Source organism: Macaca fascicularis, chromosome 3, assembly GCF_037993035.2.
Source record: "Macaca fascicularis isolate 582-1 chromosome 3, T2T-MFA8v1.1".
Classification (NCBI taxonomy): Eukaryota; Metazoa; Chordata; class Mammalia; order Primates; family Cercopithecidae; genus Macaca; species Macaca fascicularis.
In genome coordinates, this window is record NC_088377.1 from 109,514,225 (window position 1) to 109,534,389 (window position 20,165).

General features: G+C 35.0%; 1 protein-coding gene across 1 annotated transcript in view; it reads right to left on the reverse strand.

Annotated features, from left to right (window-relative positions):
• ABCB5 (ATP binding cassette subfamily B member 5) overlaps positions 1–20,165 on the reverse strand; it is a 128,115-nt gene that overhangs the window by 41,020 nt on the left and 66,930 nt on the right. Inside the window, exons 16-19 of the mRNA XM_065541172.1 lie at positions 15,390–15,533; positions 13,998–14,102; positions 13,791–13,868; positions 8,248–8,331 (exon numbers count right to left, since the gene is read on the reverse strand). Coding sequence (XP_065397244.1) covers positions 8,248–8,331; positions 13,791–13,868; positions 13,998–14,102; positions 15,390–15,533 — 411 coding nt within the window. The remainder of the gene's footprint in view (positions 1–8,247; positions 8,332–13,790; positions 13,869–13,997; positions 14,103–15,389; positions 15,534–20,165) is intronic.

Genomic DNA, 20,165 nt, shown 5'->3' on the forward strand with positions numbered 1-20,165 from the left:
CCAAGTCAAGGCTACAGTGAACTGTGTTCATGCCACTGCACTTGAGCCTGGGTAACAGAATGAGATCCGGTCTGGAAAAAAAAAAAAAAATTCCCAGGTATGCAAAGTAGCAAAATAAGACCTATGATAAGGATAAAAATGAATCCATGGACACAAACCCAGAATTGACAAAATGTTAGATATACCACATGATCTCACTTATATGTATAATTTAAAAAAGCCAAACTCATACAGACAGAGAGTAAAATCATGGTTTCTAGGAGGTGGGGATTCAGGGGGTTGAGAAGATGTTGTTAAAAGGATACACAATTTCAATTAGGAGGAATAAGTTTAAGAGATCTATTGTGTATCATGGTAACTATAATTAATAATAATATATTGTAAACTTGAAAATTACCAAGAATATAGATTTTAAGTGTTCTCACCACATAAAAAATAATATATGAAATAATACATATGTTAAATAGCTTAATTTATCCATTTCATAATGACTACATATATAAAACATCATTTTTATACCCTAAATATATAAAACTTTTACTTATCAATTTAAAAAGCTACTACCTATATATATTACATATTAGAGTAGTCAAGAGATAAGGAAGATATAAAAAAGATCCATATTAAAATTCTAAAAATAAAAAATAAAATGTCTGAGATGAAAAATATATATGATAGGATCAATAGAAGATTAAATATTGAAGAAGAAAAGATCATTGGTTTTGAAGACATAGCAATAGAAACTATTCAAAATAAATGCAGAAAAAAAATGAACCAAGCATTGGTGAGCTGTGGTAAAACTTCAGGCAGCCTAATATATGTAGAATTAGAGTCCTTGAAGGAGAGGTGAGACTAGAAAGACAGAAAAAAATACTTGGATAAATAATGGTCAATATATTTTTTAAATTTGGTGAAAACTATATGCCCATAAATCTAAGAATTTAAGTGAACTTCAAGCATAAGAAATAAGTAGGAAGCTATATCAAAACCCATCACAATCACATTTCAAAGTCAGTGATAAAGAGAGCATGTTAAAAGCAAAGGAAGAAATATCCATTATGTTCAGAGGAAAAAAGATAAGGATAACAACAAATTCTTCATTGAAAAAAATCAAGCTAGACGACAGTAGAGCAATATCTTTTTTTTTTTTTTTTTGATGGCATCTCGCTCTGTCACCCAGGCTGGAGTGGGACTACAGGTGCCTGCCACCATGCCTGGCTAATTTTTTTGCATTTTTTAGTAGAGACGGGGTTTCACTGTGTTAGCCAGGATGGTCTCGATCTCCTGACCTAGTGGTCTGCCTGCCTCGCCCTCCCAAAGTGCTGGGATTATAGGCGTGAGCCACCGTGCCCAGCTGAGCAATATTTTTAATCTACTAAAAGAAGGAAAGAAAGAGAAAAACTGGGTTGGGTGCAGTGGCTCACATCCATAATCCCAGCACTTTAGGAGGCTGAGGCAGGCAGCTTACTTGAGCCCAGGAGTTCGAGACTAGCTTGAGCAACATGGTGAAACCCTGTATCTACAAAAAATTAACTGGACATGGTGGCATATGCCCATAGTCCCAGCTACTCAGGAGGCTGAAGTGGGAGATCACCTGAGCCTGGGAGGTCAAGGCTGCAATGAGTAGTGATCACACCACAGAACTCCAGCCTGGGTAACAGTGAGACCATGTCTGAGAGAGAGAGAGAGAGAGAGAGAAAGAAAGAAAAAAAGGATGAAAAGAAAAAACTGTCAACCTCAAATTTCATAACTGGTGGAAATATATTTCAAAAAATTAAGGTGAAATAAAGACTTTTCAGGCATAAGAAACTTGAAATAATTAGTCATTATCAAGCTTACTCTATAAGAAAGGTGAAAAAAAGAACTAGATGCAGAAGGAAAATGATACCAATGGAAATAGGTACCTAGAATAAGGAATGAAGAGACCAGAAATGTTAGCTACATGAATAAATATATAGGGCTTCACATATTTATTTAAAATTCTTTAATAAAAGATGAGTTTTTTGTTTTTGTTTTTTTATTTTTTTATTATACTTTAGGTTCTAGGGTACATGTGCACAACGTGCAGGTTTGTTACATATGTATACATGAGCCAAATTGGTGTGCTGCACCCATCAACTCGTCAGCACCCATCAACTCGTCATTTACATCAGGTATAACTCCCAATGCCATCCCTCCCCCCAAGATGATTGTTAAGCAAAACTAATTACAATGTAGTATGGGTTTATTACATATTTAAAAGGAGACTATATGACAACGATAGCAAAAGATTTGAAGGGGAAACTGGAAGTACTGCACTATTTTAAGTTTCTTACACTGTAAGTTGACATCGTATTGCTTGAAGGTAGACTGTGATAAGTTAAAGATGGGTACTATAAAACCTAAAGTAACCACTAGAATACCAAACAAAACATTATACTTAGCAGTATCACTTTCCTTACTCCTCCAAAAAGAGATGAAATAGAATACTAAAAAATTTTAATCCAAAAGAAGGCAGAAAAATAGGAAAACCATGCAAAGAACATACGGAATAAAGAGCAAATCGCAAAATAAGAGATTTAAACCTAATAATATTGATAACCACATTAAATGAAAATGGTCTCAATATCCTATTCAGATATTCAAAGAGACCTGTATGCTGCCTATGAGAATCACACTCTAAATACAGACACACAAATGGAATAAAAGTACAAGGGCACGGTTCATATGGATTTCTTCTTTCGTAAAATGCTACTTGAAGTTCTTTTGTGGATTTTTTATTGCATGGGTTGACAAACTATAGATTATAGGCCAAATCTGACCCTCTATCTGCTTTTATATTGTCCATAAGGTAAGAATGTTCTGTATATTTTTTTAATGGTTAGGAAAAAATCAAGAGAAGAATAATACTTTGCATCATGTTAAAGTGGTATGCAATTCAAATTTCAGTGTCTATAAATAAAGTTTTATTGGAACATAGACATGCCCTTTTGTTTGCCTTTTTTTTTTTGAGATGGAGTTTCGCTCTTGTTGCCCAGGCCGGAGTGCAATGGCACGATCTCAGCTCACCGCAACCTCCGCCTCCCAGGTTCAAGCGATTCTCCTGCCTCAGCCTCCAGAGTAGCTGGGATTATAGATGCCCGCCACCGTGACCAGCTAATTTTTGTGTTTTTAGTAGAGACAGGGTCTTGCCATGTTGGCCAGACTGGTCTTGAATTCCCAACCTCAGGTGATCCACCCGCCTTGGTCTCCCAAAGTGCTGGGATTACAGGTGTGAGCGACCGTGCCCGGCTACCTACTTTTTTTTTTGAGACAGAGTCTCACTCTGTAACCCAGGTTGGAGTGCAGTGGCGTGATCTTGGCCTCCACCTCCTGGGTTCAAGCGATTCTCTTGCTTCAGCTCCTGAGTGGCTGTGATTACAGGCACCCACCACCACGCTTGGCTAATTTTTGTGGTTTGAGTAGAGACAGGGTTTTACCATGTTGGCCAGCCTAGTGTCGAACACCTCAGGTGATCCGCCCACCTCAGCCTCCAAGAGTGCTGGGATTACAGGTGTGAGCCACCTCGTCCAGCCTTATCTTAACAAACTGGCTGGCTGTCATGTTTACCTATTGTTTAGGTTGTCTTAGGTTATAGTGATGGTGGCTGCTACAGAAACCACACGTGCCATCCTCATCACTTTACCCTGCTGCTCAGCATTCTACAAATCTCAGTGATGCCGTTAGAATTTGAGAGCATGTTGAGTTTTGCTGTACTGTTTCACTTTATCCTAGTTTTTAAAAATACCATTGCATACCCATCATCTCAAAACAAGAAAATAAGAGAAATGTGGACTTTGAATGCGATGTTTTTAAGGAACAGTGGACTGTGAGTTATTTTATATTCAAATTAGATGCCACAGCATTGTGTTTTTTAATGCTATGACACTAAATAGTGCTGGAAAATACAAAATATGTCAACATTAGCAGACTGAGCACTCATCGCAGTATTCCCAACTTATAGGAAAGCAACATTCAGAAAAACTAGAAAATATAAAACAAAATATCTTGTTTTAGCAGAACTTCTTCACAAAACTAAAATATGAAAGTGAGAATGAAACCAAAGTAAGTTTTTAAGTGGCTCATTCATTGGCCAAGCAAAGAAAGTCATTTATGGATTTTGAGTTAATTATATCATATTTGATTGTAGCAGTGGAAGAATTGTATTGAGACTGCATAACTTATATAAGGCCGCCATTTGGTGAGAACAGTTGCTTATAGTTACAGACATTGAGAGTAACATCCACAGTCAATTAAAAAATAAGGTAGATTATTTTGAGTAGTTTTCCCTGGCTCTTGATGGGTTGACATATATCACTGACACTGCTCAGTTGCTGGCTTTTTGAGGAGCCAACATTATATTTGAAGTAAGTGAAAAGTTAGCCACTATAAATAGTTTCTGTGGAACAAGTACTGCTGAGAATATTTTCAAAGAAGTTGAGGAAAAAAAATAAGTACAATCCGAAGTAGAATCTACTAAGATACATTATAACAGATGGTTAAAATATTTGTAGAGCAGAAAACAAGCCTTAGTTGGACAAATTTACAAAGCTTGTGAAAACGTAAAGTGTTTAAAGCCTACAGTTATTTATTATTATTTGTCAGCATATATTTTATGGGAAGTCATTGAATTTATCATGCATTTTTGGACCAGTAGTGTAAATGGTTAAGTTCATTTGCTCTTGTAAACTTAACCATCTTCATTTTTGTGAGTTTTTGTCGAGGGAAATTTTTGACTTACCTTACCACACGGCAGTTTGATGGCTTAGTAGTGGTAAAGTTTTGGCAATATTATGAATTCAGGGCCAAGATTGAAAAAAAAATTTTTTCAGACAAGATCTCACTTTGTCACCCAGGCTACAGTGCAGTAGGACAATTATGGCTCACTGCAGCCTTGGCCTCCCAGGTTCGAGTGATCCTCCTGCCTCGGCCTCCTGAATTGCTGGGATTACTGATGTGAGCCACTGCACCTGGCTTGGAAACTTTTTTTAAAAGAGCCATCCTTAACCACTATTATCAAGTACTAAATGCCTCTGGATATTAGCTTCTGCTGTAGATTTGATTATCTTTCTTAATTCAACCTAAAACTGCAAGACAAAACAGCAATTATATGCATACCTTATGCTGTGGAAAAGTCATTTTCCACATGACAACATTGTTTGAATCAAAAGTAGTGTCAAGTTGTTTTATACACTTCCCATGTCAAAAAGTTAAATCAATAAATGAGGTTCCCATTGTCCAGGTAATAATATCCTAGTTCTAACTAGTAAACTTGCTGGGCTCTTGGAATTAATAAATGAAAAAAATGTTTATGATTTATTTGGGCAACATATTACAGCTCTGATGAGAAGAGTTCTAGATTCTAGCATTGGATGTGTCAGTGGTATATCAAATGTACACTGTGGTGTCAATAACACACTTTCTTGTGGACAAAAATGAAATAAGACTTTTGGTTGATGAAAAGAGATTGCTAAAATATACAGAAATAATACCTTGTAATTTTATAGAATTGAGTTTCCAAAAGAATCTAAAATGGCTTTTAGTTTTAATTAAACCAGATATTACACAGAAAATAGTCTGTTGACAGATGTACTGGCAATAGGCCATTCCCTTGGGCTAAAACGATATCAGTTAAATTGGTTGTATTCAGACAACTATTCTAGGAATCATGTTGTCTCCTATGACTCTATTTCACTAACATGTTTTTATCATGACTTTCAAAATATCAGAGCTTTAAAAAATGGCCAGAGGAATACCTTTACAGTCATGAGTTAAAGGTTTCAAACTAAGATTTATTATTATTAAGGAGCTGTTTTATGAACATTCATTCTAATACATGTGATAGAATAAAATGTAACTGAAATTACATGATGAAGAAATTGAGATGGAGAATGACTTATTTAAGTCAATATGATAGGAAATATGACCCCCAAATTATTATTTCCTAGCTCATGTTTATGCTAGAGTGTCCTTGTGAGGAAGAACTCATTTGTGGACAAATAAGATTGGTAAACAGCTCTTCCTTTTATAGAAAAACTGTCTATTGAAATTGAATATGAATCCATCTTTATATGGCAAAGTAAGAGTTTTTTATAAATTACATTTTACTAGACACGGTCTCACTCCTGAAATCTTTCTTTGATTGTTTTATTCGTTAATTTAATTTTTAAAATTAGGTTTTTTAAAATATGGAGATGGAGTTTCACTATGTTGTCCAAGCTGGAATACAGTTACTCTTCACAGGTACCATCCCACTACTCATCAGCATGAGAGTTTTACTGACTCCATTTGCAACCTGGGACAGTTTACCCCTTGTTTTACTTTTTAAATTTGGCAACTTTAAAATCTTTCGTCAGGATTCTGACCATTTATTCTCTAGCTACTAGTTCTAATAAAAAAAAAATTTGACTTGTCTAGAAGTTATTGTGAGACTAGCAGTTAATAACTGCAACAATAAAGTTTTAAGTGATGAAATGATATTAGTCAGGTGCTTAAAATCAGGTTGACAACTATTCCCAATAATTTCCCTCAGGGACAATACTATTTATTAGAAACAATTAATAAATGTAAGGACAGTAATGTTGGGTCTTTCAGTACTAATTTGGTTTTTCAGTTGAAGCAAGTATCTGCTAAAAGAAATGTCTCACATATTAATATAACTGCTGGTAAGAATGCCTGTTCCACTCAAAAGATTCTGAAAAGATTTGAAAGATAAGTTGTAATAGACAAACATTAACACAGTAAAGAAAAAATAGCAAATTTTGTGGAGTGGAAATTCAAATGGAATTATAGGGATTGATATTTCTGCCTGGAGTAGTAAACCACGGAATTCCTAAACTCAGAAGTTAATCAGATAATTATATTGTGCTATGGAGGTTAATGCTATATCCATTATTTGATTATTAAGTGAAATTCTATCCACCATCTTTTCATGTATGCCAGTAAAATTGAACTCCTCAGCCCTATTTTAAAATCTAAATACTATCTAACAAAATTCTAGAACCTTGCCTTCAAAATTAACAAAAAGAATTTCAGGAAGAGATGAAGATGCCCCCTTTCCTCTCGAGCTCTTTCTCTATCATAAAATTAGCTTTCTAAACCAAAATGAATGCTTGTGAATATTCACAGCTGTAAACCACTTATTCTATTTTCTGATAGTATAAATCCTATCTTGCAGGTATATATTAAACAAAGAGGTCTTGCAAAAGTTAAAAACAAAAACAAAAACAAAAAACAAACTTAGAATGGTTGCCATGTCCTGTGGAAATAATCTCTAAAAGAAACATGCTATTCTGATGGGTTGTTTTAGCTGACAATTTGTTGCTCTGCTAACAAAGTTTTAAGAAACATCTCAGTATTTCTAAACAGAATAAATACTTGTAAGATTTTTCTGTCATTCAGAGGCGAATTATTGACATTTTGGTTTTCTTCCAAATGCATGATAAGGAAAAAGGAAAGCCTATAACTCTACTAGAATTCTTATTTTAACAGAGATGGAAAGCTTTATTTTACTTCAATTTAAAGTAGGAAACCTTGTTTTCTGTGGCTTTTCTCTGTTAAGATCCCATTTGTTATACAAAGGTGAATTTTGTTAAAATAATTAGAAGAAAATTAACAAATTATTACTTACCTCTTCTATATTCCTCTACTCCCCACACTTGTTTAAGCATGACTTTGACATACATTATGCTGGTCATTCCATCACTAATTATGAATACATATAAATATCTTGTTTATGCATATTACCAGTCATGATTACACAATTCTTTTTAACTTGTATAACAACTAGTACAGAATCATTTCTGAAGCACACATGACTCTGAATTGTTAGACATTATTTTAACTAAAATCTTATTTTCTGGGGGAAGGAAAAACTAAACCTCTTTCTTATATTAAAACTCTTCAAGTGTGTGTTTTCATTTCATTACTTTTTCTTATCTATTTAATTCTGAGCTCTTTTTTCTAGCTTATTCTTGGTCTCTTCTTTAGTACTCTAGTTATCCTATTGCAGGTACTAAATATTCTCTATTTTTGGTTAAAGATATCCAGAACAGAAAGGCTTCCTTTCATCTTTCACTAAGAGTTACCTGTTAACCATGAGACTTACCTGGCCTCCTTAATGATGTGGGTCATCTCAGCACAGCTCACATACATGCACAGACACATGAATGCATTGCATGTGTGTACACCACATACATGCATCATTTAAAAGAAAAATAATATACATACTCCTTGAATTTGTGCTGTATCTATGGCTAATATTGCCGTCAAGCTTCCTGTGCTGTTTTCCTTTTCATCAAACCAGGCAATATCCTAGAGAAAAGGAGAATTAACATACGGTTGTCAAAAACCTTTTTTTTTTCTCTGACTTGTGATTTTTCTGCTGTAAGTCAGAAAATATTTACCTGCCTCCTCACTCACAGGTACTTAATTATTATAAAATACTATGGATCAAATGACTTTTGCTTCTTTTTTCATGAAGATCTGTCTTTATATATAAACTGAAGAACTTAAGCCCAAGAACTTGGACTCATTACTCATTACTGTATTGTATAATAATCAATGTTAAATTAAAATGGTCATTTTAAACCATCAAGTGATTTATAATTTTACTCCATAAGTTATTTGTGAAGAGCAGACACAATTCAAAAGTAAGGCAATGAAGGCTACAGCAGTGGCTCACACCTGTAATTCCAACAATTTGGGAGGCCAAGGTGGGAGGATTGAGTCTAGGGGTTCAAGACCAGCCTGGCCAACATGGTGAAACTCTGTCTCTACAAAAAATGCAAACATTAACTGGGCCTGGTGGTGTGCACCTGTAGTCCCAGCTGCTTGGGAGGCTGAGGTGGGAGGATTGCTTGAGCCTGGGAGGCAGAGATTGCACCACTGCACTCCAGCTTGGATGCCGGAGTGAGACCCTGTCTCACACACATACACACACACACACACACACACACACACACACACACACACACACAAAAGTAAGGCAATAAACAACACAATTTAGAAATATTTTCAAAACTTTCTACCTAAACTAACTAATGATAAAACATTTATCTCCTTCTCTTTAGGGGCCACATAATAAAGATTTTCCCTGATGCTTCACATTACCTCCTAGAACTTACATCGGTGGGCATTGTGAGAAGCTAAAAGGGCAGAAGGCTGTGAAACCCTTGAAGTTAAGAGGTATGCAATCTAAAGAAGGAGTCAGATCAAAACTATAAGCAATAAAAGCATAATGTAATAACCAATTTTATTTTCAACAGCAAGTGGAGACAGCACATTTTAGCGCTTCTCAGCCTGAGGAATTCTGATTTCCTCTTATAGCTATGGAATGTTTCCTCACACTCACTGGAACCACTTGTATCGCTTGTAGATTAAAACCAGGTGGAAACTGTCTCTGAGAGATGGTTTATTTTTAGTGAGTAAAGAACAAAAAAAATCTTGGCTTATTGTAACCCAGCCAGGGCTCTGAGGTCCAGGTAACAGGCAAAACAAAGGCATAGCAGGTTGAGGGCTGTGCCTTAATCATGCACATCATATGTTAGATGAAAACTTTTATGGAGGAATGTGGTAGAAGTCAGGCATGATCGCACCACCCTGAGCCCCACTGTGTTGGGAAGGTGTCTCCATGAGCTTTGGGTTCTAGATGCCCAAAGAGCATCCTGTGGAGATTACAGTCTGCACCGGACAGTAGCCACTTTGAAAGCACAATCCCAGGCAAGATCCTAACATACTGTGAATACACAGCAGCAACAATAAGAAACACAATACCACTGAACTGAAAGACATTACCTGCTTTTTATTGTGTACTCTCTCTCCAAAATTAAGATATTTTATATATTTTCTAATTGGCTCTAGATTTCAACATGACATGGAATGCACAGATAATTTTAAGATACAGTATAAGGTAAAAAATATGAAAAGAATTTATTATTGAATATTACATTCCTGATTCCATAGTAACTTGCTGTAAAACACCATGCATAGGTACATATGTGATTAATCTTAGTCATTATCCGATGTTCAGTTGGCAAGATGTCTGAAATTGCTTTTTGTCAAGATAGCAATTGTGTACTCCAGGGATTGTTTTCCAGTACAGGCAATATATGTGAAAACATTTAGGGAGGCCAAGACGGGCGGATCACGAGGTCAGGAGATCGAGACCATCCTGGCTAACATGGTGAAACCCCATCTCCACTAAAAATACAAAAAAAAAAAAAAAAAAATTAGCCAGGTGTGGTGGTGGGTGCCTGTAGTCCCAGCTACTCGGGAGGCTGAGGCAGGAGAATGGTGTGAACCCAGGAGGCAGAGCTTGCAGTGAGCCAAGATTGCGCCACTGCACTCCAGTCTGGGTGACAGAGCAAGACTCCGTCTCAAAAAAAAAAAAAAAAAAAAAAAAGAAAACATTTAGCAGTGTTTCTGGTACTTAGGTGGTGAGTAAAAATTAGCTTGCATCCTCTCTTCCTGAAAGGAATATAATTATAAGAAAGGCCACCACTTTTGATACCAGTAGATATCCAGTTTTTTTCTGCCAATAGTTCTACTTGAAATAAAAAGCAATAAAACCATCATAAGTGCTTGGCATGTATTCCCTCATTTAATCATCACAACAACTCTATGAGATAGATAAGATGATTACCCACATTTTAGAAGTAAAAATACTAAGGCACTTAGAGGTACTTAGAGATTAAGTAATGTGTCCAAGGCCACATAGCTGGCAGGTGCTGAGGCCAGGATTTGAACCGCAGCAACCAGAGGCCAGAGTTTTTATTTTCAATTTTTTTTGGATTTGCTTTTATTAAAGATGGACTTTATGCTAAGTGTATGGTGTACCTTAAGATATTGCCTGACACAGTGTTAGCAAGCAATTAAAAAACGAAACTACCATAACATAAAGATAATAGCTGTAGTTTGGGGGAGAAATGAGGTTACATTTAAAGTCATGGAACTCATTACTTAAAAAGAATTTCTGGCTGGGCACAGTGGCTCATGCCTGTAATCCCAGCACTTTGGCAGGCTGAGGTGGGCAGATCACTCGAGGTCAGGAGTTTGAGACCAGCCTGGCCAACATGGTGAAACTCCATCTCTACTAAAAATACAAAAGAATTAGCCAGGTGTGATGGTGTGTGCCTGTAACCCCAGCTACTTGGGAGGTTGAAGCAGTAGAATTGCTTGAACCCAGGAGGCAGAGCTTGCAGTGAGCCAAGATCACACCATTGCACTCCAGCCTGGAGCAAGACTCCATCTCAAATAAATAAATAAATCAATCAATCAATTAAATGTAATACTAATTGTTTAGTTAGGCTCAATGAATATTTTTTGTTAAAAAAACATTTTTTTTTTTTAACTTTCAAGTTCAAGAGTACATGTGTAGATTTGTGATACAGGTAAACTTGCGTCATGAGGGTTTGTTGTACAAATTATTTAAGTTGTTAATCAATTATCTTGTTCTGCCTGTCGTCTGACTGAAGAATTACAGCTGAGTTTCATGACCTGTTTCTCATGCTCCAGGACTGATTACCTCAGATCCTTTTGGAATTAGCTTAGGTAAATTTTGAAGCCCCTAGTGATCACCATCAATGCTATCATAATTTAAAGAACCGCAAGAAGCCTTAGCCAATCTAATTTAGAGGGAAATGGGGAAAAATAAACTTCTTACATGCTCAAAAACTCAATAGCTCTATAGATAATTATTTATCATTAAGAAATGTAAACTTAGCTTTGAAACACAATGAACAATGAATTATTCAGTGATCGAAGTCAGCAACACTTAGAACATTCTTTTCAACAGGAAGAATCTAAAGTAATCACATAAAATATGGATTTTGTAGCTACAAAAATACCACACCTGTTTCTATACATACCTCTACCTCAAATGAGGTTTAACAATGGTTATAAAAAGCACTGCAAGTCTCAGCATGGTTGTTAAATTTTAAAAAGTCTTATCTTATGACAAAAATCAGGTAATAAGAGTTAGATAAAACTGCACACTAGGAACTTCCCTTACTATAGACAAAGCAAAATTGTGAAGATGCTTACAAAGAAAGGGCGAAATATACTAGTCTTCTTTTTCTCCAATTTTGAAAAGTAAAGCTAAGAATCAAAAGGCGTGCTGAAGGAGGAAGAAGGAAACACAACTTATGGGGATATTTAATAACGTGCTAAGTGGCTTAGACTTTCTGTGCAAGTCTTTGTTAAGTATGTGCATGATATTTTAAAACCCAGAGTTTATGGCTGATAGTTTGAAGCATCCTTATGAGCAGAAGCTACTTTATCCAAAAATGTTACAGTCTTAACGTTCACATGGCTAATGCTAGATGGAGGATTAATGTCCAGTATTAACCATCAAAATACTAGATTAACCACAGTTTCTCTCATTAAACTGGCTCATGGCCTTGAGATTCCTCCACTAAAAGCTTTCTGTGGACAGAAAGGAAGTTCAAAGTATGCTTGGAAAAATTAAAATTTATATTCTTTATATTCTTCTGTATAAAAACAAACATCTAGGCATTCAGGAAACATTTTCAAAAGTTTCTAGAAATTTAAAATAAATGTATTTGAATGGGGAAAAAGATAAATTTTTAAAACAAAACAAAAATGAGCAGAAATTGTCAACAATGTGAAATATAGTGTTAGTTAATTAAAGTCTCAACTTACTTCATGGAAGACATAAAGTATTCATAAAGTAAAAAATAATAATGTACTAGTTTAACATGAGAGGTATGTGCTGGCATCAAATTGATTTATGATCCTATAAGTAGACTTTTGTTTTTCTGGATTAAGAAGTGTCTTCAAATGTGGAACAAGAAGCAGAGATGGGACCTTTTTGAACAGAAGGTGTAAGGTCACTGATTGCTTTAGAGCATCGTGTTGCCGTGGGAAACCTCCGACTTGCTTCTCTGCATTGTATCTTGTAGCTCCCTAACAGTACAGTTGTTGCATGGCAGCCTTCAGAGTACTGCTCCTAAAAGTCATAAGACTTTAAAATGGGTTTTGACGACTCAGTTGGAGTGACAGTAACTCTATTTCTGAAAAGAAATCACCTTGGCAGGAAGCTATTTGCTCCTGCCTGGTGAGCTTTCCTGACAGAAAGTGAGGTGAAGGGCTACTAATGATTACTGGCTTTCAGGGTAACCCAATCCATTTTAGCCTCGTGAAAGAAGTTTAGAGGTGCCAGTCTGAGACATTCCTTCCATTTGCCCCCAAGACTCACTTCTCAAGATTATTACTTGATCCACCTATTTTTAGTTATTTCACAGAGGTGACTGATTATCTGCATGAGGCAGGCAGACCTGGCAGCTAGACCGATGTTATCTGAGTTCAGGACTCTTCTGATAAAGGCAGAGAGATTGGCTGCTTTAAGAAGTGTAGAGTCAAAAAACTTAAGCTATGTGCATGGATTAGAACCAGAGAAATTAACAACTTCTTTTCTGATACATTCCCAAGATATTGTAGCTCTTACTTCTCCTTTTTAATTTGGCCTTTGATTCCATCATTCATTAAAAGAAAGACTTGTCAAGACGAATGCAAGGAACAATGAGTAGATCCTACGTTCTTTTCTATAAGCTGTATTTTTTAACATCACACTTTTGGACTTGCTTCTTTTAGAAAAATATAAGACTTCTGACATCAAATTTTTGCTGCTCAGAACAAAAAGAGTATGCCTTCAAAGAAAGATTATGTCAAAAATTGACTCGAGACAGAATTAAAGCTAGAATGTTTTACAATAAATTTTAAATTAAATAAGAAAAATTCAACTTAACACTGACCTGATATAACATGGCTTTGAAGGCCAAGTGTCTTAATCTCATGGTTAAAATTTCCCCTGCTCTGCCATAAAATAATCCCTGAAAAACAAACAAACAAAAATCTACATTCTTTTCCTTTGTAACATTTAGTTGATATATTTTTAACTTAAATAGAATGGCAACAAAAAGTAATCATGCTCAGGCTTGTTTAATTTATTAAAAGCTTACCTGCATGAAATAACTGACAAAGCAAATGACACCCAAAATGACAAATATCATTGAATACATTTCTGCATCATGCTTTAATGTGGTTTTATCCTTGTTTCCAAACATCTGAAAAGGAACAGATTTTTATCAGATATTTGGGGGAAAAGATAAAAGAAGCAGAAAAAGTGAAAATTTCTGTATATCAAGAGTTTTAAAATACATTTCTTTCTTTCTTTTTTTTTTTTTTTTCCTTTTTTGAGACAGAATCTTGCTCTGTCGCCCAGGCTGGAGTGCAGTGTCATGATCTCAATCTCGGCTCACTGCAACCTTTGCCTCCCAGGTTCAAGCGATTCTCATACTTCAGCCTCCTGAGTAGCTGGGATTACAGGCGCGCACCACCACACTCAGCTAATTTTTATATTTTCAGTAGAGATGGGGTTTCACCATATTGGGCAGGCTGGTCTTGAACTCTTGACCTCAACTGATCCGGCTGCCCCAGCGTCCCAAAGTATTGGGATTATAGGCGTGAGCCATTGCACCAGGCTTAAAATAAATTTCAACGTAAAAATAAAACCATACACACATTTCTGTGGAACAAAGTGCACCATGATGCTATCATCTGCATTCATTGTCTATGACAAAAAATAACTTGCTTTGAATTCTCTTAAACTATGTAAATATGAGATCTGAAAAATGAGTCATCTATCTGCTATCATTATCACAGTGTATTTCCCAAGAAACCACCAGTTTGTTTGAATTATTATTTTGAATAATTTTGGATCACTCAAGTTTCTTAGTATTCTTCTAGTTAAGTAGTACCTGCAAGGTGAGGCTTCTTAATGTGCCCCTAGAATTGTTCTTAAAAATTAGTAATTATACATACACAGGCATTTATATTGATAGTATAGCTGTGCAAATTAGGGAGACTGAAATTCCAGGCTAGAACTTTAGTTAACATTGAAAAGTAAGCATGGATCTTGTAAGATCTTTAAACCCACCAACTGCCCTGAGTCCTTTAGCACAATTCCAAACTCTTGTTATTTCTTCTCCCTGAGCTGGCTGGTAAGAAAAGAAATTGCAACCGTTCCCACTAGTTGAAAGGAAAGTAGTTGTATTTGCCTATTTTATTTTTTCAGTGTTTTGGAATGCTGATCCAGCACTGGAGTCAAAATTAGAAAACAAAGCAATTTCTTCACTGATTGCCCAGTCAACAAGGCCCAGCCACACACTTTACAATAGATGCTGGCTTATCTCCTGGGAACATTAATTAACCTTCCTATTATGGACCCCACACCAGGGGCAGCCCACTAAAAGTCCCAAATTTCCCCTTGTGGATCAGACTGCTATAAGCTTGTTCTCTCAGGTCATACTTTCTTTAAATTGCTAAAGTATTAACAAATTTGTTTTACTTACGGTTATAATTTTTGCAAAGATGATGGAAAATACTGGATGAACAGTTCCATTTAGAACAGAAGCCAATGTCCCCAGAACCACAAAAGGCCATTCAGACTTGTTTAACTTTAAAATTTTTAATAGAGAGACTTCAGGAAGACTTATCTAAAAATAAAATGTGTTTGTTAAAAATGTCAGTTTGTGTGCATAATAGAATCTAGGGAAGTTAGTCCATCATAAACAGAATTATAATGTATAACATCAAATATAACAGAGAGCAGGATAGAAAATATTTTTCTTAAAAAAATTCACCGCCCATATTATTAATGATGACCCTAAAGCATAAAATAAAAGAAGCTTTGCCAAAAGTGACTATTTGTGCAATATCACTCTTTGGCATTTCACTCAGTTGCTATCATTTAAAAAGTACAATTAACTCACATGTAATTGTCAAGGGTCACAAAAGAAATGATAGGTGTATTTTTCTTTACTCTTGTTAAACTGGATGGAATATTGTACTACGGGATAAGAAAAAATCTAGGCAGAAGCTAAGAAAAGAAAATGCAGAAGGTAAAGGTTTCATTACGATCTCAAACTTGAAAGTTGGAAAGTTTCATGATGTATTTACAGAAACATTTTCCTAATACCTTCGCTTGTTTTGGGGTTCTTATTTACAAGCAAAATATTGCAATATCTGAGCACATTATTTAAACTCACCAAGCCTGTCTCCTCATTTCTCCAAGGGGAATGGTATCAGTTCCTATCTTGTAGGATTATTTGTACAATTAAGCTTTATTCAGTACATTGGCATTCCCTGTATTTGCAAACAATGAACACCCAATAAATGCTAGCAGCCATTGCTGTTTCTGATGTTATTACAGAGGAGGGATTATGTTACACAAAATTTCAGGTTTTATACAGAGAAAGCACAATGCAAGTAGTCATTCTGGCTCTGCCAGCCCTTCCTAGGATACGTGGAAGGTGACAAGGGGAGGTAGTGGTCACAGTGGTCAGAGGATAAATAATACAATAACCATCTCTCTTTGCTCTTGTCTGCAATAAGTAGTGTATTTATTTCAGACTCTTAAAAATTCTTGTGTACAGCTTTGTGGTGAGTAATTTTTCTGAGTAGGGAAGTAGACAGTGAGTTCTTTGGTATTTCATTCATTAAAACTTCCTCATGGCATTCACTCTTTATGAACCTAATAACCAGAGAATTCCTCAAGAAAGACTATAAAACAGTTTATAATTCTTGTTCTATTCTCAGTCTGGCCACTATAATGCAGACTATTGTTTGGACAACAGAACTTTGAAATTCTGATGCCTTTAAAGTCCATTTTCAGGCTGGCTAACCCACATTTATATTGGGTTACTTAATAATTTGATTGTATCCATCATCTTTTCTGCTGAAGTTTTCTAAAGCTCATCATCAAAAAGGGCACATTTCAGTTAGGTCACTATTCAAAAGAATATACAGAAATTAAGTTGCACACTAACTCTTTATCAGGCACTGAGCATGGAGCTAAGTGCTTTACAAAATTACCTTATTTTGTAAGGAAATTAAGGTTTAGCATGTCCCAGGGCACCAGTAAATTGCAGAGCCAGGAAATTAGGAGGGCTATCTTCCTCCTATAGAATGATCTACATTACATAGGTAATTTAAAGACGTTCTTTTGCCTCTGGGAAAATACACAATAAAAGATTAAAAATTGTATCATTTAAATGGTGTTGTCAAGATAGAAAAGAATTAAATAAGATAAAAACAAAACAAAAATTTTGGTAAAATAATAAAATAGGCTGTGTTACTTAAATATGAGACAGGTTATACATGTATTAAAGTAATCTGATACAAAAACATAAAATTGGCCGGGCGCGGTGGCTCAAGCCTGTAATCCCAGCACTTTGGGAGGCCGAGACGGGCGGATCACGAGGTCAGGAGATCGAGACCATCCTGGCTAACACAGTGAAACCCCGTCTCTACTAAAAATACAAAAACTTAGCCGGGCGAGGTGGCAGGCGCCTGTAGTCCCAGCTACTCGGGAGGCTGAGGCAGGAGAATGGCGTGAACCCGGGAGGCGGAGCTTGCAGTGAGCTGAGATCTGGCCACTGCACTCCAGCCTGGGTGACAGAGCGAGACTCCGTCTCAAAAAAAAAAAAAAAAAAAAAAAAAAAAAAAAAAAAAACAAAAACATAAAATTATAGACATAAAGAGATACGACATAAGTGTTAAAAAGTTAAAAAGTGATACCTAAAATATTTTAAATTTCATTTGATGCAATTTAGAGCTTTCTTGAGTTATAGTTTTCATATAACAAAGTGCACATATTTGCAATATATAATTTGATAAATTTGAACACAACTACACACTCATGAAAACATAAAAAAAGTCAAGATAATAAAAATATCCATTAACCCTAGAAGTTTTCTCCTGCTTTTTTATCATCCCTCTCTCCACACTTCTTAGTTACCAGTCCTCTTCCTCCCTTCCTCCTGCAACTACTGATATGCTTTCAGTCACTACAGATTAGTTTGCATTTTTAGAACATTATATAAATGAAATAATACATTATCTACTCCTTTTCAGATAGCTTCTTTTGCTCAACATACTTATTTTGACATTTATCTATGCTGCTGCATAAATCAGCATATCATTTCTTTTTATTGCTGCATAGTATTTCATTGTATGGCTATCTCACAAATTATTTATCCATCTACCTGTTGATATAAATTTGAGTGGTTCCCACTTTTAGACTATTACACATGAAACTGCTATGAACATTCATATACAAGGCTTTGTGTGAACATATACTTTCATTTCTCTTGAGCAAATATCTAGAAATGAAATGGCTGGATCATTTAGTAGGTGGATGTTTCACTTTTAAAGAAACTGACAAATTGTTTTCCAAAGTAGCTTTAGCATTTTATACTCCCACCAGTTAAATAAGCTCCAGTTGTGCCCCACCATCACCAATATTTGGCACAGTCGGCCTTTTTAGATTTAACCATTCTAACAGGTGCATAGTGATTTCTCATTGTGATCTTCTTTTGCATTTCTGTAATGACTAACCACATTGGGCGTTTTTTGTGTGCTTATTTCCAATCTGCTCATCTTCTTTAGCAAAATGCCTATTCAAATCTTTTGCCGACATTTAATTGGGTTGTTTGTATTTTTATTATTGCGCTTTGGGAATTCTTTACATTTTTTGGATACAAGTCGTGATCAGACATGTGATTTACAAATATTTTCCCCTAGTTTATGGTCTATCCTTTTCATTTTCTTTGAAGTATTTTACAGATAATGAAGTTCTTGATTTTGGTAATGTCTGACTTATCAATTTTTTTCATTTATAAATTATGCATTTGTTGTTATATTTAGGAAATCTTTGCTTAACACAAAGTCATGAAGTTTTTTAATTGCATTTTCTTATAGAAGTTTTATTATTTTAGGTTTTACAGTAAGGGTTTTAATCTATTTTGAGGTAATTTTCATCTGTGGTTTGAGGTATGGGTTGTGGTTATTTTGTCTATAGACATATAATTGATCCGAATCATTTTTTGAAAAAAAATTTTAATTGAATTGCCTTTGAACTTGTGTTGAAAAGCAACTGACCACTTATATGTGGGACTACTTCTCAACTCTCTTTTCTGTTCCATTGATCTATTTGTCTATTTGTATGCCAATGAAATGTTTTGATTACTATAGTTCTATAGGTAATTGAAATGAGAATTAGTAATTAGCTTTATATAGTAGTTGAAACAGAATTGAAATCAGGTAGTATCCCTCTTCCAACTTTGTTCTTTTTTAAAAAAATTTATTTGACTATTTTGGCTATCTGCATTTCCATGTGAATTCAATTTGGGGAGAAAGAACATCTTAACTATATTGAATTTTCTTGTTCACTCACATTGAAAATATCTTTTAATTTATTTAGTCTATTTTTCTCGGTAATTTTTCTCTATAATATTTTACAGATTTCAGTGGGTGGATTTTATAATTTCTTATCACATTTATTCCCAATAATTTACTATTTTGGTACTCTTGTACATAAAATTATTTTTTTAATTTTAACTTCCCACTTTCCATTTGTAGTATATAGAATTGGGGTTGATTTTAGTATATTGTCACGTATTCTACAACCTTGCTAAACTTTATTAGTTTTAGTACGTGTGTGTGTGTGTGTGTGTGTGTGTGTGTATGTGTAGATTCCATAAGATTGTTTGCATAAGTGATCATGCCATCTGTGAATAAAGACACTCCTACATATCCCTTTCCTACCTGGATGCTTTTATTTTCTTGCCTTATTGAACAGGCCAGAACTTCCAGTAGAATGTTCAATAGATGTAGTGTATGCCCTTGCCTTGTTCTTGATCTTAATCTTTCACCAGTTAGTATGTTAGCTGTTGTTTATTGTAGCTGCCTTTTATCAGGTTGAAGGAATTTCTTTTAATTCTTTGCTTGCTGAGAGTTATCAGAAATGGATGGTGTATTTTATCAAATGGGTTTTCTGCATTGATTGAGATAATTGGTTTTTTCTTTTTAATTTTTTTAATTAGGAGAATTACATTAATTTCTGAATGTTAAACCAACTTTTCACTTCTTAGAACAATCCTGCTTGGTGATGACATATTATTCTTTTTCTATATTGTTGGATTAGATTTGTTAAATTTTGTTAAGAATTCTTTCATCTATGTTTATGGCTGATATTTGTCTATAATTTTATTTTTTAAATCTTATTGTCTAATTTTGATATCAGAGTAATGATGTTGGTCTAATAGAACAAGAACTTCTTCCTTATC